Source organism: Podarcis erhardii (genome assembly GCF_964252035.2).
Source record: "Podarcis erhardii genome assembly, chromosome: 17".
Taxonomy (NCBI): domain Eukaryota; kingdom Metazoa; phylum Chordata; class Lepidosauria; order Squamata; family Lacertidae; genus Podarcis; species Podarcis erhardii.
The window spans coordinates 28,112,681-28,132,045 of NC_138515.1; the positions used below are offsets into that span (position 1 = coordinate 28,112,681).

General features: G+C 41.9%; 1 protein-coding gene across 1 annotated transcript in view; it reads right to left on the reverse strand.

The window, feature by feature from the left end:
- Positions 1 to 1,883: 1,883 nt before the first annotated feature.
- The window catches only part of TNKS (tankyrase), a 78,690-nt gene continuing 61,208 nt past the window's right edge, over positions 1,884 to 19,365 (reverse strand). The window contains exons 18-27 of the mRNA XM_081844819.1: positions 19,098 to 19,286; positions 17,749 to 17,986; positions 16,804 to 16,886; positions 16,417 to 16,537; positions 15,812 to 15,909; positions 14,399 to 14,473; positions 13,093 to 13,198; positions 11,825 to 12,011; positions 10,687 to 10,843; positions 1,884 to 8,811 (exon numbers count right to left, since the gene is read on the reverse strand). Coding sequence (XP_081700945.1) covers positions 8,725 to 8,811; positions 10,687 to 10,843; positions 11,825 to 12,011; positions 13,093 to 13,198; positions 14,399 to 14,473; positions 15,812 to 15,909; positions 16,417 to 16,537; positions 16,804 to 16,886; positions 17,749 to 17,986; positions 19,098 to 19,286 — 1,341 coding nt within the window. The 3' untranslated portion in view covers positions 1,884 to 8,724. The remainder of the gene's footprint in view (positions 8,812 to 10,686; positions 10,844 to 11,824; positions 12,012 to 13,092; positions 13,199 to 14,398; positions 14,474 to 15,811; positions 15,910 to 16,416; positions 16,538 to 16,803; positions 16,887 to 17,748; positions 17,987 to 19,097; positions 19,287 to 19,365) is intronic.

A 19,365-nucleotide genomic window follows, 5' to 3' on the forward strand; every position in this document is an offset into this window, starting at 1 on the left:
GATAGCAGACCCTCTTGTGGTGTCACCGGAAGAAATGGACGCATAGGAAGAAGCTTCTATGGAGCATGTTTTCTGCTAGGTGTCCATTCTCTTCAAAATACTACACCATGTACAACTCCAATCTGTTGCTTAGAGTGGGGTGGGTTGAGGGGAAAGGCTTTTTTCCCCCCAATGGGATTTAGGCATGTTAGAAAGGGGTGAAAATGCTCCCCTGCAGATTGTGTGATGGCTCAGATAAAACCTGCTGGGCTTCCCTTTGTTCCCCACATCCGTACATTCTGCTGCTACGAATGCTTCACCCCAAGTGCAAAAGCCAATTCACAGCCCCCAACCACGTGTCCCCCCCTGCAAGCAAGCCTTAAGTGAGAAAGCAAATTGGTCTGTGCCCTCTCTTCTCAGCTCATCTAAGTATGGAATGATTACACTGAAGTCTTCAATTTTCAGTCCCAACACTTTAAATCAGACTTACACCCATGCCTCCTAGCTATGCTACTTGCACAGGCACTGCCTAGCTTGTTCTCTCCGTGGCCAAAGGATAGGAAGCAAAGATACCTCCTTGAAAGCAGGTGGCTTAGTCCACTCACCTTTATGAATGAGCTTTTGATACACCTCCCACCAGTGCAATAGCCCAAACTCCCACCTCTATATTTTTATGTATAGGCTGTCTCAAATGCATGTGTGTGTTTTAGGTTTTCAAGTGTTTAATTTATTGTCTGACAATGATAATTCAAAATAAATTTCCAGTAATGGTCTCCTTTCATACAAAGTAATAAGAGGCTCTTTGGTCCTGCTTGGGTATGGTCTTGGAGAGGAAAAATGGCAATAGTGAACAAGCTGGTTTATTTGAAAGGAATTTGCTATTCCTCATTTTATCAATGAACCCTAGCCGAGACTGGAACACAGTTTAAGGGGGATGGAATGAGGCTAAAGTGGAGAGGTGTAAAAATTTGCACCATAAAACAAAAGGCCCTTACATTATTTCTTCTGCACTTAATGTATAAATAGAAAGACCATTTATCCAGATAGTACAAAGCTGAGCTATGCTGCAGAATGCCATTTGAGTGTCAGGAAAACCAGGCATTGACTAAACTACAATGAGGTGGATCAACCCTATCAGCTTTAGAACTCCTGTACAGTGGTGCCCCGCAAGACGAATGCCTCGCAAGATGAAAAGCCCGCTAGACGAAAGGGTTTTCTGTTTTTCAAGGCGCTTTGCAAGACTAATTTCCCTATGGGCTTGCTTCGCAAGACGAAAACGTCTTGCGAGTCTTTTCCCTCCCCCCCCCTTTTCCTAAGCTGCTAATAGCGCTAAGCCGCTAATAGGGATGTTTCGCAAGACGAAAAAAACGCTAGATGAAGAGACTCGCGGAACGGATTATTTTCGTCTTGCGAGGCACCACTGTACCTTTTAGGTAACTGCTTTACTGCATATGTAATTTTCGCTAAAAATAGCTGCACCTGTCATAATTCCCTCACAGTCACTATTGCAGATTAAAGATCCTTGAAGTTGGATGACTGCATTATTATATCAGCAATTACCCCTGCAATATTTTACTACTTTATTCTGTTTTTTTGTTTTTGGCTAGTCCTAGGGAGAGGCAAGGATCCACACAAGACAAACCCTCCCACTAGCTTCTTACAGATTTATCTCTTCCTGTCTTCTGAGATTTCAGAAAGCGTTGCTCACGCTGTAGAATAAGCTGTAAGAACCAGAAAGTTTAAAAGAAATGAAGTGAGCTTCTGCTTCCCATGCCACACATTGCGGCAATGTGGAAATAATAGTGAGGTACACACAACTCTGGCAACAACCAGCTTCTGGAGTAAGCAATCGAAGAAAGTGGTACAACCTTTGGTGCCTCCATGATAAAAAACCGCCAAAAACGTTTTTAAAAAGTGTGTTTATTGAATCTTAATCTGTCACAAGTACTTATAGGTCAGACATTAAGTTAAAGCACAGTAAGATCTAAGTTGTTACATTGGCTTTATGCAAAATTCCATCACATTGGTTAAGTTAAGAGACTCTAATATCCTCTTTTAGCAAGAGGGGGGGGGAAATAAACATCCCAGTTCCAGGTCACAAACAATGAAAGGCCATTTTGGGATTTCATATGTTCTTCTATGGCCAACAGGTATCAAGAACACAAGGCTAGCTATGCAAGCAAGTTATACAAGGGTTTTTTGTTTGTTTTGTTTTTCAATGCAAAGCTAGTAGTTGGTAGTGCCTATGGAAATAACTAGGTGTTAAAAATGTTAGGAGGGTTGTATACACAGGTTGATGGCTACTGCAAAGTTGCCAATTGCAAAAAAAGGAAAAGAAAGTTGAGATTGCATTGTAACAGACAAGCTTTTAAACCCTTTAACCAGTAATACTTTGAACTGAACCAGCACACACACAAATCTACCTTCTGGTCAATCAGTAAGCTACAAACACGAATGAGTATTCACCGCCATAGACACATTTCAACTTCGATGCATAATTAGTCTTCTTTCTCCACCTTTACAGCAACAAACCACAAGGACCATGATAGGAAGTGAAGGTGAAAATATTACTGTCCTCTGTGATCACAGCCATATTTTCCTCCAATAAAAACGTTTTTATTAATATGAAGAAAACCCAACTCTGTGCTTCACAAAACCTCTAAGCAGACAGGGTGGTAACCTGGGTGAGATTCCATTCTAAAAAAATTAAAATTCTGCATCCAGTTTCTGCAGTCTGTCTAAATTACCGTATATACTCGAGTATAAGCTGACTTTTTCAGCACATTTTTTTATGCTGAAAAAGCCCCCCACGGCTTATACTCAAGTGAGGGTCCTTTCTGGCTGCTTGTTCTTCCTCCACCGCTGCCACCACCACCAGGTTTGTGGTGTGGTGAACCGCCTTATACTCGAGTCATTAAGTTTCCCAGGTTTTTTTTGGTAAAATTAGGTGCCTCGTCTTATATTTGGGTCGGCTTATACTCTAGTATATACGGTATGTACTAAGCAAATATGCATGATCTTATCTCCCATGTGTTAACTATTTCATGTAATTCTACAATTTTCCATTATTTGTTTTACCTTTGTATTAGGGAATAGCAAGGAGCTATGAAGGATACTGAAGTCCTAGCCTCAATTTATGGACATTTTATTCAACCAGCCCTCTGACTTCAGCAGACTAATTGCCCACACAGTATAAAGCACCAGAAAACTGTGTTTTGGTGCAGGTGAGGTTAGCAGGAGTCCTACACCTAATACTATCCTGCAACTTTTTTCAGTGCTACTGAAGAATCACAGAATACATGTAGCTTGGCTCCTACTGGGTACAATCCTGGGGAGCCATTTCTACATATGCGAGGAACCCAACTTTAGGAGAATTCCTTTGAGAACAGTTGAAGGCTTCTGTCACTGACATTGGCTGTTGCAGCAATAACTACAAATCTAGTTCCACTTGCATGCATGAAACCAGCTGGGAATGGGAGTGTCAGAAAGCACCAGAAGTAGAATTGATATTAGTATGCACAATAATCAGATGTATGGTGGGTGGAAACATTAGAGCTCATATTCATATGGACATTTTAACATTTGAGACCAGGATTGCTGCCAGCAAACGCAGCATAAAATGCAGCAGTTTTCAGCCACCAATTTCACGGGATCTATTCACATTCACAGCAGCCCACACACCATCGCCTGGGGAGCAGGGAAGGCTAGGCTTCTCTCGCAGCAATTTTGTTTGCAATGCGAACTTCAGCGGCCATGGATACAGCTCTCACATTCAAATACTAAGGCTTCCATGTGACAGAACCTGACTGCAGCTTCTGCCCATGCTGAGAAGGCTACTGTAAATGTGAACTAAACCAGCTCCATTTTATCCATCAGCCACACAAACATGGCATTTTAATTTTTCCAGTCGTTATTTAATACGTTATTAAAATGCTGCCAAGTATACTACTAAATTAAGCAGATTAACAGCACTGAAAACAGCATCCAAAGTTCCCCCCGTGACGGGTTGTAATTCAGTATCCTGGCAGACGCTTTGATGTGCAAGGCCGAAAATTCAACACCCTCCCCATCCACGGTGGTAAAAATATTGACTAGCTGGTGATTCGCTATCCTTTAAGTGGTACGCCAAAATCTCCTCCGCCTAATGGTAGCCCTGCTAGCAGATCCTCCTGCCAATCTCTTAAGAGCTGGAAGATATACAGGCATCCCAGTACTTCATGCATGTCCTACTTGCAAGTGGCCATGTATACATGCAGCGCTGGGTAATAATTAAATACAATCGTAGAATTCTAGAGATGGAAGGGACCCTGAGGATCATCTATTCCAACCCCCTGGAATGCAAGAATATTCAGCTGTCCCAAAAGGGTGACCGAACCTGCAACCTTGGTGTTATCAGCACCACAATCGAACCAACTGAGCTGCCCAGGCTCTTTAAATAAGTCAATTAATTAAATAATTCAATTCAAAGCTGGGAATGATGGGAGGGAGTAGGAGAGACCTCATGGCTTGCAAGGAGACTCTCCCCGGAGCCTGAAGAGGACGTCAGTGAAAGCAGAGGAATCCCTGAAGAGACTGGAGACCCAGTGGGGCTTTGTTTACGCTGCTCAGCCACGCAGGTTAGCACAGCAGCAGCAGCAGCAGCAGCAGCTTTCCTTTGTGTCCTCGGGCCTCTTGCCAGTGCCAGAGGTTCAATTCTAGTTGTGGATATTTTTGGATACAGTATTTTTGGCATGGATTGAAGAGACAGCAGCAAAGAGGGCATTTAAAGGGTGTTTAGAGGGCGCTGCCCACTTCACGCAATTTCACTTATGCGCATTGGGCCCCGAAATGTAACCCATGTGTAAGTGGGAAGTTGCCTGTATAAGGAAGATCCAGTACCTGATCTACTCTCCTTCTTTTGCTTTAAAGTAGGATTTTATTCCATCCTTCTTTGTGGGTCATTCCATTGCTCTAAACTGTCCTGTGGGCCCACAATTAAAAACACAACCCCTACAACAGAGGCACATGTTGCTTTATTCCTGCTGCTGGACTTACAGCAGCTGGGGAGAGGCACAATTTAGAGTTGGAAACAGCACAGTACAGTTCCAGGCAGCACCGTTGCTTCTATCAAAATCAGAGTCTCCTATGCCTGGTTTAAAGCAAGCAAAAAATGCATACACCACTTCAGGAGTTCAAATCATAGCTCGTGGAATATTCATGTTTTGCCCCAAGATCATGAGGCCCAGATAATTTAGCCAGAAAAGAGGGACTTGCCATCTTTTATTATCTCACCCTCTTCAAAAAACAAAACAAAAACCTGCTACAATTTGTCAGGGTTCCCTGGAAAGAGGAAACAGCTATTCTTAGAGAGTTCATTGAAAACATTTTTTTTTTTATGGTGCAGATCTCTTTTCTACCAAATATTCAACGTGACATTAAAAAAAGGCAAATTCTGCAAATGACGTTTTGTTTCTTGCAAACCCGATTTTCGGCAAACAAATTAACCTTGCTGCTGTAGCAGCAACATACCAGTCACTGAAATGGTGTGACTTGGGGCATCCAAAAATAATCACCATGGGCTTTGTCACACATTTACATCTGCAGCTATATACTAAAAAATGTAGAATGCAATGTGATAAATGTCTCGTTTGCCAAGACATGCATCATACAAGTACATCTGTCAGGGATCTGCAGATAATGCAATGGCATTATATAATGTTGTGTTTCTATAATGTTGTGACTGAGGTCTGTTAACTAAATTCTGAGGTCTCTCAACCCAGTGAGTCAGCCCTCACTCTCGTGAACTAGTAGCCCTCGTTCCCAGGGCAGGATGAAGCTAATAAATTGTGCAATGTTTATAGCATCTTCTTGATCCATCCTGTAAGGAGTGGTTTTTGGGGTTTTTTACCCAATGGCCAAGGAGATACTGCATTTATTTAAATATAACACAATTCTTGTTACTTCGACTTCACAGTTGGAAGGAAGGAGTGTGCTTCTGCCCAAAGCTCTTACCAGGCCTTCTCCCCAGAGCAAGTAAGAAGTTGTACTGAAATAATTACTATGGAATTTATTCTGAAATAAGAGGGTTTAGGAATCCAGTCTGTGAGTTCTTTGGGGCAATACCAGCTCCTGTATGAGAGAAAGGTGGCTATCATTTTATTCTGAAGGACAGTAAACACCAGGTGTGCATTTCATTTTTCTAAGACTATCCATGTTAGGCTTTGAGATCTCTGAAGACTTGGAGCAAACATGCAATGCGTATTTTTCAAGGTCCGACCAAGAAAGGGTTAACAGAATCACGTAACTACAAGACAAGAGCCACTGCAAATGGAATTCCTCGTACAGCACCTTTTACTCTGCACAAAACATCAGTTACAAAACACGGGCAGTTTAAAAGATCGGGGCCATAGTTTGAAAATCTGGCTGTTAGGACTGAAGATGAAATCTAAAACATCCATTAGGTGAACTCGCACACTGGAGGAGAAAGACAACCACAGAACTGGGACTTCTCTCTCCCGAGAGAAAGGAACACTGAACTTCCACATCCAAGTTAACCATTTAACTTAACTATGAAGTACGGCTGGGTTACGACTAACAACTACGTGAAGCTGGCGGAAAAGTCTTTTAGCTTGCAATGCAGTTGCCATATCCCCCCCAGCTATGCTTAAAAACATAAATCCCAACATGAATGGTAATCAGAATGCTAACAGCGAAGCCCCAACATGCCTTCTTAATTCAAAGAAAAACTATTTTGGTCAGCTTTGGCCTTCAAAGTCCTACACTGTAAGCCAACAAACCCAACGAGACTTAAGTGGCCATGGACAACAGAAGCAAAGGGAAAGGTTCACAGTTGTCAAAGCTTGTTTCATCTGGTCTCTCTTAATATTAGAAGTCATTTCGTCAGCTTGAATCAAGTACTGATCTTGACCAATGTCAAAGTCTACATGATTATTATTGGCAAAGACATTTTTTCCAAAAGGTTTTTGGGGATTTGTTCTTGTGTTTGCTGTGTCAGCAGGTAAGATTTTTTGCCACCATTTCCAAGCAGATGCCAGTATATGTTGTAAAATAATTGCCACAGTCTGCTGTTGTTACTCTAAAGAAATAATCATAATAAAACCTTTAATGGAAGAACTGTAATTTGAGCAATTCAACCTTCTTTGGCTGTTGACCTCCTCAGACTAAAGATTTTACAAGGTTATATTTCTACAACAAACACTGCAATCTCTCTGTTACATATCCTATTTATAAACCTCTATCGCTACTTAATTTTCAACTTCTTCCTTTCTCCCCTAAAGCTATTTTGCATTGTTGTTGTTTTTTTAAAAAAAGTTGCTTCTCTTGGAAAAATTATTTTTTTTGTGGCTAGACCTCTGAAAATAGACAGGTGGGTCACAAAGAGGCTTCTTCACATACAAACAAGATTTATGGGGACAAATTTAATGGAGGGGAAATAACTGTCAGGCTTCTGGGATTAGATAAACGCAAATACGCTACTTGATCAATTGGTGCTTTTAAAAAAAACAAAACCCCACACAATTTGCACGTCAGAAGACAGTTGCTGATACAGCACATGACTGAGACCGTTGGCCATGTAACAGTTTAGAATGTATTCTGGTCGTTAGCTTAAGGACAATTTTCACTTTCTCACAGCCCCTGTGTGGGAAAGATTTTTTTCTCTTGGATTGTACCAATGGCGGGCTCCTGGCTCACCCCTCCCCCCCCCACTGGCTTGTTTTCATGAACTACATGAGATGTCCAGTTCAAACAACCACTGGGGCTTTTGTTCACTTGCTCATTTCTCCCTGTGTTGTTAAGCGCTGGGAATGGAGAGGGCTGGGATGGGCAGAAGGAGCAGTATCAAGGCCCATTGCTTGATCTCTTTCCAGAGAGAAAGCGATGACTGAAACATGCCATTAAACACAGGTTCCTCTGGCAGATTTATCCGTTTGTGTTCATCCTAGCAAAGTAACTCATACATTTCAAGGACAGGGGTGTTTTTAAAATGAGGTTGCTACATGAATACTAGTATGAACTCCTCTTATCGAAAGAGGAACTCAAGAAGGTCAAAAGGACAGGTTTCTACCCTGAAACTACGCTTCTAGTAACATAAAAAAAGAAGAGTTCATAAAAAGTGCAAAAAGAATCCCAAACCAAAGAACTAGATCTCTAACACCTTCTTGGACAAGAAATTCCTATTGCATTGTTCATTGATTTTAGTCAATTCGACTTTGTGCAAAAAATATCCTCAAAAAGGGCCTGGCTCATTTTCGTAACACAGTGGGCAGGGGGGTGGGGGGAGTAAAATAAATAGCCAACTAAGGACTTTTCGAAAAGACAACCAACTCTGAAAAGGCGGCATGGGTTCAATACAAGCTATGCACACATCACACAACCAGAGCAGTGGCGTCAGAATTTATTTTTAAAAATATGGTCTTGACCTAGCCCTGCTTGTTAAATAATGTTCCCAAACACCCAGATTGAAGCAATGATGTCGTCACACACATGGCAACTGCAGGGAAAGTGAGCCTGAGATATGTTGTTAAAAGGCAAACCTTTGTAAACATTTCCTCAAAAGGAATAGTAGCAATTGAGTACGTATCCGTTACTCACATCTGTTTATAGAGCAATGCTTTATAAAACACATACAGCTTAGTTCCAGGGTGACAAGCATTTCATAAAACGTTGATGTTTTGAAACTAATGTCATCCATCCAGTCCGTAAGTTATTAAAGTCATCTGATTTGTTTCACCAAAACAGCATTTACTAGGTCTTCTGCTCTGCGGCCGTTGCTGTCTGTGAGGGAGTATCTGGCTTTACAATTTGGTATGTAATCAGATACTCGGGGTAAGCCTAAGAACAAGAAGATAAATACAAATACAAATAAATTATGCATTTCAGAGGTTCAGAAAGAAATCACATTTCAGCCCACTTATTCCACCCCTCCCTATGATGATGATGATGATGATGATGATGAAAGGTTGTTTTCTGCTGCTCCAGAGAAGCGGACACGGAGCAATGGCTCCAAACTACAAGAAAGAAGATTCCACCTAAACATTAGGAAGAACTTCCTGACAGTAAGAGCTGTTCGACAGTGGAATTTGCTGCCAAGGAGTGTGGTGGAGTCTCCTTCTTTGGAGGTCTTTAAGCAGAGGCTTGACAACCATATGTCAGGAGTGCTCTGATGGTGTTTCCTGCTTGGCAGGGGGTTGGACTCGATGGCCCTTGTGGTCTCTTCCAACTCTATGATTCTATGATTCTATTCTATGATTCTATGATGTATTACTTTTAACCTGCACATCTGGCTGGGTTGCCTCAGCCACTCTAGGTGGCACCCAACAGAATACAACCCTTTTCCAGTGTACTGCAACACTATGTCCACGTTCATAAGGCATCCATCACCCCTCCAGACATTGCATCCTCTATCTGGAAGATGTTCCCTCCATGCTGCCCAGCATAGTTATCAGATGCTCATTTCCCCCTCCTGCAAAAGGCAGCAGGAGCCCTCTCACCCACAGCCAGTTCCTCAGCTCTTCCTTTTCTTCAGAAAGAAACTACCATCTGAACAAGTGCTACTAAAGAGAAAGGGCAGAGCATTAAGAACTGAATGTCAAAAGGGCATGGGAGGTTGAAAGCTACGTTTTAGACGTTAGGCTTTCTAAAGCATACACCACAATGGCAGCTGCTGGTCCAGGAAGTCGCTTGGAGTCTTTTTCCTGCCCAATGTTCAGAGCTGGTAGACGAGCGACACTATTTTGCCTCCTGCAAGCAGCATGCTGGGACTTATTTATCACATTCATATCTCAGCCTTCCTCTGAGGAGCTCAGGGTGGTAATACAGGGAAGTTACCCAGTTTCAACATTGCATCATAACACAGAAGGGGAGTGTCTGGAAAAAGGACTAACAGAGAGAGGGTTTTCGGGGGGGGGGAGGCTTTTAAAAATGCCACTGAATATGAATCAGTGAAATGGATGGAATGAAACCCAATGAAATGTTTTTGTTTTACCACAGGTAAATGCTCAAATATACCAGTGGCAAAGAGATATCTCTTGTTGCATGTATTATAAAACAATTTGGATCTTTTAGGAGCCTTTAGGGTTACCAGGCAGGGTTGACTATATTTTTTGGGGGGGTGGGAATTGAACAAATTCCTATGCCCCACAAATACTGCGGAGATGCATTTTAAATAAAAGGGCACATTCTACTCATGTAAAAACAGGCTGATTCCCGAACAGTCCGCGGGCCAGACTGAGAAGGCAATTGGGCCGTATCTGGCCCCCGGGCCTTAGTCTGGCTACCCATGCTTTACGCATTTGTGGCAGGAAACATGTAGCAATCACGTCTGCTTTGTGAAGCATGAAAGGCACATGTGTCTTTAAACATATATATATATATATATATATATATATATATATATGTGTGTGTGTGTGTGTATGTATATATATATGTGTGTATATATATATATATATGTGTGTTTGTGTGTGTGTGTGTGTGTGTATATATCTATCTATCTATCTCCTGGCCAACCAAGACAGCAAACTATAAATGTGCTGCAGGAAACAGCATTGTCACTCTGACAGTACACTCAGTGGATGAGCTTGCTGCGCAAAGCATGAGGCAGCCCAGATGGACTTTAGTGACACATAGGCAGTGCGCATCAGTTGACTGGTACAGTTAATTAGCACATCAATCATCCAGCTGTACAGAAGCACCACGTACACTGCTTACCTGTTCTCCTCTATAGATAACATACTCAGCATATGCAAGTCCATTGACGCTTGGCCGGCCAATGACTGAATGATGCCCAGGTGGGGCATGGGCCATTTTCATGGTGCTAAACTGCAAGAAGGATTTCCCCAGCGTCACACGACAAAAGAGCATTTGCCTGAAAGGGGGAGGAAAACAAGATGAACAAAGCAATGTCACTAGCAGGAAAGAAGGAATGCTTGGGATGAGAAGGAGAAGAAGAAGAAGAGGAGGAGGAGTTTGGATTTGATATCCCACCTTTCACTCCCCTTAAGGAGTCTCAAAGCAGCTCACATTCTCCTTTCCCTTCCTCTCCCACAACAAACACTCTGTGAGGTGAGTGGGGCTGAGAGACTTCAGAGAAGTGTGACTAGCCCAAGGTCACCCAGCAGCTGCATGTGGAGGAGCGGAGACGCAAACCCAGTTTCCCAGGTTATGAGTCTACCACTCTTAACCACTACACCACACTGGCTCCAGTGTGCAGCTACCTGAAACTTCTTAAGCTATTTACTTTGAATGCCCAAAGTTTTTAGAGCAGTCAAAAGTTGTATTTTAGGCTGTATTTGTACAGGCTTTCTGGCTTACTATAGGTTATCTAGAAATGGCAACATGCTCTCACATGCTGCTCAATTGCTTTGTGTGAAAAGCCACAACTAGAAAGCTAACAAAAATCCATGGCTTCAGAGTGGTTAGCCAACGACACATCATGACTAAATATTTACTGCAGTGAAAAAGAATTCAGGTTTCCCCTGTTTCAGGATTCATGAATGAAGGGAGAAATAAGATGGCTAACCTAGGAAAGCAGGCATGGCTAAGGAGCAGATTTGATGAAAGTCCTCTGTCAATAACTAGCTCCTCAAGCCGTGTCTACTTGCATGTTGGACTACGGCCCAAGTGGCAGTGAAGCCAAAACTTTGTTATCAGCGGTTTTATTTAGTACACAGAATTTGTCAGTGTGCACAACAGAAACATTTCTCCGGTTGAAAGACCTGACAAGTTTAAAGCATTTCCTCCTATTTCCAGTTTGATGCTCAACCAGCACTTTTCCTCCCAATAACTCTTAAAGAGAAAGAAACATTACATTTGGCTGACGGGGTGATACAGGTCACCAGAAACCCACCTGTGGCAGATGTAGCACGATCTGTCTTTATGCGTGGGGCAACCTGTGCCTCCCCCAATTCCATATACGTATTGGTTACTTTTAGAGGAATTTTCTGCAAAGTAAATCCCAGCTCCAAACATGCCTCCAATGTATGCGTGCCTTTCATCAAATCCTTTGTGAATAATAGCATTAATAAAAGGGGACCCTGGAACAGAACGTAAAACACGTTGCTTATGCATGTGGTATACAGCCTCCATGTTCAAATGCAAAATAATTAAATCAAATTCGGAAGCAATGTACAAATGGGTGAGAAACTGCACTGGAGATTTTCAAGTACATTTTTATGATTTCCATATATATGAGGAAACGACAAGCTCCCTACTTCAAATTTTGCTTTGTAAGCCATTCTCTGGGATTAGATAGCACTGTCACTTACAGCCAGAGTTCTGAATTTCTACTGATTAAGTTGTTGGACAAACCACCAGTGTTGTAAAGAGTTCGGGCTTGTTTGCATAGAAAGAAGGAAGGCCCCCCACTTGTACAATAGAAATATAGTTATTCATACTGCATGGCTAATACTAAGGCTCAACCAATCCCTTTCTCTCATAGAGACTGCCAGGGGCGTATAGGAAATCTCTGAACACCACCAGCACCAACACGGACTTCTGATCCTTTTCAACATCTGCCACCAATGAGCAATAACATTTGTTAAACTCTCCAGAATCTTTGGCAAGCTCCTTTGACTCCAGTGGTAGGCTGCCTCTTCCATCATTTTTCCTGGCACCCTACTTTTAACTAGAACGGGGGGTGAAGAAATGATGTCGAAACAGAAAACTAATGTCCATTAATTTCAATGGGCCTGCTGTGTGTGTAACTAACACTGGATACAACCCAAAGGGAACAAAAAACACAATTTATGGATTGAAGTTACAAGAAAGGAAATTCTGATGAAACATCAGGAAGAACTTTCTGCAATAAGAGCTGTTTGACAGCGGAACAGACTCCCGCGAGAGGTGGCGGACTCTCCTTCCTTGGAGGTTTTTAAGCAGAGGTTGGATGACCACCTGTCATCTATGAAGTAGCTCAGATTCCTGCATTTCAGGGGGTTGGACTAGATCAGGCTTCCTCAAACTCAGCCGGCCAGATGTTTTCAGATTACAATTCCCATCATCCCTGATCACTAGTCCTGCTAGCTAGGGATCATGGGAGTTGTAGGCCAAAAACATCTGGAGGGCCGAGTTTGAGGAAGCCTGGACTAGATGACTAGATGAGGCAAGGCTACTCACCATGAAATAACATGCGTTCATTGTGGTGGTTATGGTTTTCTTCTGAGACTTCTTTCTGTCTATGACAGAATCTCTCCCTCAGCTTCTTATTCACCACCTTTTGAATCTTTAAAAGGATAAAAGATAAGCAATAACTGAACCAGAGAAACAGAACTCCAGATAAACTATTTCCATATAAACTGACATTTTAAAAATATGTGGGATTACCTTAAATAAAAAAAAACAGTATTACTAAATGTAAGGGAGATCTTAGGGCTAGCTCTCTTTGTATGACACTCCACTGAATGAAAGAGAGGAGAGGTAATTTTTCTTGCAATCCCATGAAAAGGCGCTCCAGAGAATTGGGGGATCCTTCAGAAAAGGAAGGGGAAGTGGTACTCAGAGCTGCAGCAGGAACTGGTGAAAACTGCACCCCCCCCTTCCTCCAGTGGGAGCCTCTGTTGAATTTGGGTCATGTGCACAAACAATGGGAGGCATTATAATAATTATCCCCTTTTGTAGCCTTGTATAACAAGCTGCAGCTTCACCCACGATTCCTCCAGAAGAGAAATACTTAATCTACTAACATATATTCTCCAGAGAGTGTTAAGTACAATGTAGTATAATTCAGAGAAGAAATGGCTTGGACCAAAACACATTTGGCCCCAAGGAGAAAAGGCATATGGCAACATTATTCCACCAGGTTTCAAAGGCTGCTGTGGCACTCTTTCTAAGCTGGAAAAGCAGTGGGTGCTGCTGCAGGTCTCTTACCTTTAAAGCGGATAAAGGCAGGGGCAACAAGCACTCTGATATGGAAAATGATCACCATTGAACTGGTGAGCACCACTGAACCGGCCCTCCAAAAGTTTTGGCCTACAACTCCCATGATCCCTAGCTAACAGGACCAGTAGTCAGGGATGATGGGAATTGTAGTTCAAAATATCTGGAGGGCTGAAGGTTGGGGGTGCCTGGTCATAAGACGCAATTGAAATAAGGTCAGGAGGAGCACTGGGTGTGATTACTTATGAAGATCCTGAACTGGAAATATATTAGCCTCGTGAATATATGGCTAAACTAAACCACCTGCTTGTGCTCCCTTTTCACCTGCTTCCTTAATTATGGCCCCTAGTCTAAAAGGTCAGTATAAACAGTAATGTAAAGGCTTTCTGTTCAAAGCTGCTGCTCAAATTCTCAACAGTACTCCATCCATTCCTACGATCGCTTTATTTAGAGGACCTAAGGGTCCTCTCCTGCTATGAAAGGATTACTTTATCAGCAAAATTGGTAGCTGTTTCATACGAAGGCTTTCAAAGTCATTGACACTTACCCTGATGACATTATACCTGTTGAAGATCCCCCCAGCATTGCCACCATCTCTGTGTTCCCTGATGGTACTCTGCATCTGTAAAACAGTGAAGTGGTAAGACACCCAGAAGGGGACATCTCAGAAATACTGCCCGCATCTTAATCTGGTGTTTACATCTATTGCCTTTTACGTTCTGTGACTGTGTGGAGGGGAAAACAAATACAGAAGCAGTGTTTATCTTCCCAGCCGAGAGAGGCAAGCTGTGAATAAACCATTCTTGCTCTTCTTCCTATCCTTCTGAGGAAGGAGGCAGAAATGGAAAAGAGAAAGGTAGGTATTTCTGCAATTTTTTTTCTTTCTTCAGTAAAAGAATGAATAAGAGATAGTGATGCCCACAGTCTTGTTTGTTACAGAGAAGGAACTTTCCCATTCACCTGCTCCATGCCCAGTATAATCTGGAAAGGAGGCATGTTTCTGAGTTGCTCCCATCCTCATTTCATGCACCTCCTTCAATTAATATAAGCTCCTATCTGCTCCCAACAAGGTTCAACCCCTCGTGGGGCTGTAAGGGCATCTAACTAGATGAGCACAGCAGATAAAGGGTTGAATACTGTTTCCCTTTAGTGAATGAGAACTTGAACTGATTTGTGGGCACTGAGAAACCTATCAGGCTTACCACTGCTGCCCTGTAACCTTGTTGAGAGCGGGTAGATAAACTTTTATTCACTGAAGGAATTCTTTCTTTTTCATATCTAGAGATCATCTGGAAGACCTGCTTCCTGCCTGGCAGGGCTTTTTCTACCTGGCCTAGGAGGGCAGGGCCCTGAATAACTCCAGCTACAAATGTATTAACAAGAAGAAGTTATCCAGCAGCCTTAGCATTTGGAGCATTTAAAACATAAGACATAGTAATTAGGAATGCTCATTTTATCTCTAGAGGGTGAGAAACACGAAGCATTCAACATAGCCCTAAGCCACGGCATGTTTAAAGTACAACTACACAGGTTTTGGAAACAAGAGGTACAAAATTAACCCTAGGATATTTTGCAACTCTATCAGCACAATACAAACTGTATTTACAAACACAGATAGGCTCCTGTCTGCCAATGGAATTTTCCTCCAGGAAAAGATGGATTCAAGTGTATAAAGGGAGAAACAAAATTTCATGCCACAACCTTCCATCCCCATGTGTTGCTCTGTGTTAGACTACTTGTGTCTTTCAGGAAATTATTTTGCGTCCCACGTTGCAGCAGACAGGTATAAAGTACCAATTTCAGAAGGTTTAGGTAATTAGTAAATTAAATTACTAGTCCCTCTATTGAACGATCAGGTGATCGCCAACTTTCAGTTCTCTATCTGGTGTGGAAGCACCCTTAAGAAGTTTAATACATTCACGAATGAATCAGTCCCAAATGTCTTTACAGATGTAATTACCTCTTCTTCCACAGATTGATACTCTTTGTCGTCAGGAGCAAGGTCTATCAGGATAGTTCCCTGGCTGACACAGTGAAAAGTCAAATAAGGATTGGTGCCTGAAATACAGAACATGCACATTGAAATACTGCATCCATTCTACAAGTAATTTATATTCCACAGCCCTCAATTCTCTTGATAATACATACTGCACAAGACCTTAGTCAAGTGCATGTAACATGCTGGCTCCCCGACCACCGTTAAGAGAAAGGGCTTTGGAAATAGGTTGGCAGGGTGGTTCCTGATTTTGTGTGAGATTGGGGTCATGACTTAGGCATGAAGATAAAACCATCTCATTTCATTTGCATTTTTAAAAAGAGGTTTATATTTTATTTTTATATTTTATTTTTTCTTTGTTGCCTTCAAGTCCATCAGGCAAAACTGCTATGATCAAGTCTGAGGTTCTCTAACAGATTAGGCTACAAAAATGAATAGACAGAGTTGCCTAGATCGCTCATTACCTAAGGACCTTCCTGAAAGATTTCTATAGTGTACGAAGGATGGAGCTTACTGTTTGTAGACAAAGCTCCAATTGATTTCGATGCAGGATGCTTTAGCAGACTCACCTTGCTGCCCACCTAGAAGTCTCTCTACACCTTTTATCAACTTATGACGATGCCCATAGGCATTGATGCCAATTTCTTTCAGCTCCTCATGTCCCATGTCTGCCAGTACATCCAAGGTAATCTGAGAAGCACAGAAAAGAACAAAAATAAGTATTTTACGTCAGGACAGGGATCTATCTTTTTTTACTGATTTACCCCTACTGAAATGAATGGGAAAGTAAAACTACCAATGCCTATGCTGATTGGAAACTAAAGTCCAAAGGCCCCTGCACGCACAAAACTAGCTGCACAGTTCCTCCAATCTTAGACAATATCTCCTACTATTCTAGGTGTTATTATAAGACTAAAAAATAGTGGAACAATACTTTGGAGGGAGCAGCATCTTACCTGTTCTGTTTCAAAGATATCCCGAAGATGTTCCAGACCAAGACTCTTCAGAAACTGACTGATGTTCATGTCAAGTCCAACAACTACAATAAGAGACACAGCAGTGTGTTTTTCACAAAAGGATGCAAACATATTCTGAACAATCTACCAAACATCAATTGCAAAATGCAATTTTTAAATGCAAAAACTAATCCATTTTTGAGAAAACTTTCATTGAAAGTAGATTGAGGGGGAGGAATCTAAATATGAAGAATTATTAAGGAATTCAGATGAAGACTAGGTGTATTTCTGCTGAGGTGTTTTTTTCTACAAAGTGGATTCCAAAAGCGGGTTCAAAAACTTTTGTTTCACAGTTTGTGACATTTATCACCCTATGATATTGCAACACTTGCATGAGGAGGCCACTCATAACTGTCAGTAGTTAAATTACACAAACCTATGAATCCCCTCTTAACGATCACCACTATTTCTAGAGCCTTACAACTTCAGTTATATTTTCATGTATTCCTTTCTACAAGTCAAACTTCCACTATAGGCAGAAACAAACAAACAAACAAACAAAACACATCTTTCACTAATTAAAAATATAAAAAACCCCAGGAATCAATTGCTAACAAAAAGTCAGGAAGATTATTGATTCAAAATGAAATTTCATTTGATTAAAGCAAATCCCAGGACTCTGTAATTTTTTTACAGCTGGACCAAATAAATAATGAAACAAACTTATTAGGATAATGTGAGAGATTACAGTAGTCACAGTGCAATCCTACATATATTTGTTTTTACTGTTGTAAACCGCTTTGCTACATTTTTGTGATACAGCGATATATAAATATTTTTATGAATAAATATAAATAAGTCCCACTAGGTACCAGGGGGCTCATTCCCTAGTCAGTGTGCACAGGATTGTAGCCTGAGTGTTTCGCACTGTCAACAAAAACTTACCTTCTCCTTCTTTTCTTTCCGTTCCTGCTGCTCCATCACCAGCATTAGACGCCCCTCCCACCGCTATTTCTGCCAGAGGTCCTGCAAGGTTGTCTATGCTGCTGGCAGCAGAGAGACAGGATGGAGTTGATGCTGGCGAAATGATAGAGGCACTAACAACAGTAGCCTGAGGTTTAAAGCAGGTTGGCAAGGCCTCTGGAGGCATCGCATCTATCAGCAAGGCTCGAATATCATCAGCCTGAAAACAAGAAATCACATATACAAAAATAATAATAATTAGAACCAGTGTTCAATTGTTTCTTGAAGATGTACCGTGTTTAGATAATTTTTATTTCAATTTCCAAGCTGTTCTTTAAACTGGCATCGCTTGTGAATGGTAAATACCATCAGCCTTGGACACCAAATTTGGAAGCATTAAGTTCTGCTGTTTCGAAACAGAGATTATTTTTACGCATGTTCACATTTCAGGTGCCATCACTTGTTTTTTAAAGTTGAATATAAAAGTTCAAGGAGCAGGGTTAAAATCTAATTTAAGGTGGAAAGCAATTGTTCAATAGTAACCAAATGAATGAACACATCGTGAATCTGCCTGGACGAAATGATGGATTTACAAACAAAGATGCACAATCTGTACAAGATTCATAGTTCTGCCTGTTCTTGATGTAAAACAAGAGAACTGTAGTATAATGAATCATGTGCTGGATTTGGGCTGGAGAGAGGTAGGCTCATGTCCCTACTTAGTCTTGAAAGTCACCTGACCTCGCAAGGTTGTTCGAGGGGATAAAATTGGGCCAACTTTACATATGCCACCCTGAGCTCCTTAACAGAAAGGTCAGGATATAAATGTGGCTGATTGCCGTATTTTTCGCTTCATAAGACACACTTTTTCCCTCCTAAAAAGTAAGAGGAAATTTTGTGTGCATCTTATGGAGTGAATGCAGGTTGGGGGCAGGAGGGGAAAGCCCACAAGAGCCACACACACGCTCCGCCCGGCTTTTGCGGGAGTTGGGGGAATTCCCCCACCTCGTAGCAAAGCCCGCAGGAACCGTGCCCCCTTTAAAGAGCTGCCCTTCTCCCTCCTCGGGGAAAAGCCCCCAAGACACACACTCCATGCGCTCTTTAAAGGGAGTGCGGCTTAGCCGTGCGCAGCCTCTCCCGGGCAGGGGATGCGATCCCGCTTGCTGTCCTGGCTTCTGGGATTCAGAATATTTTTTTTCTTGTTTGCCTCTTCCAAAAACATGGTGCGTCTTATAGAGTGAAAAATACGGTGAGTAAAAAGCATGCTACAGTACTAGTTAGTGATCTGCAGCTTAGAAATAACTGCTGTTTCTTTTTCAAAACGGACTTACTGTAGCTAAATCCAAAGGTGTCTGGCCTTCTTGGTTCTTCATCGTTGGATCTGCTCCGTGAGCTAGAAGTAGGGCACACAGCTGCGTCCTTCCTTTTTGTGCTGCTTCATGCAATGGTGTAAATGCCCATTTATCTGTGGCATTTACACAGGTATTGTACTTAATCAGCAAAGCAGCTATATCCACATGCTGCCACCGGGGCGAGAGAGAGAGATAAAAAAAGAGAGTAGAATAGCAAGCAGGCATTACCCATAAAGGAAGTGCAAAA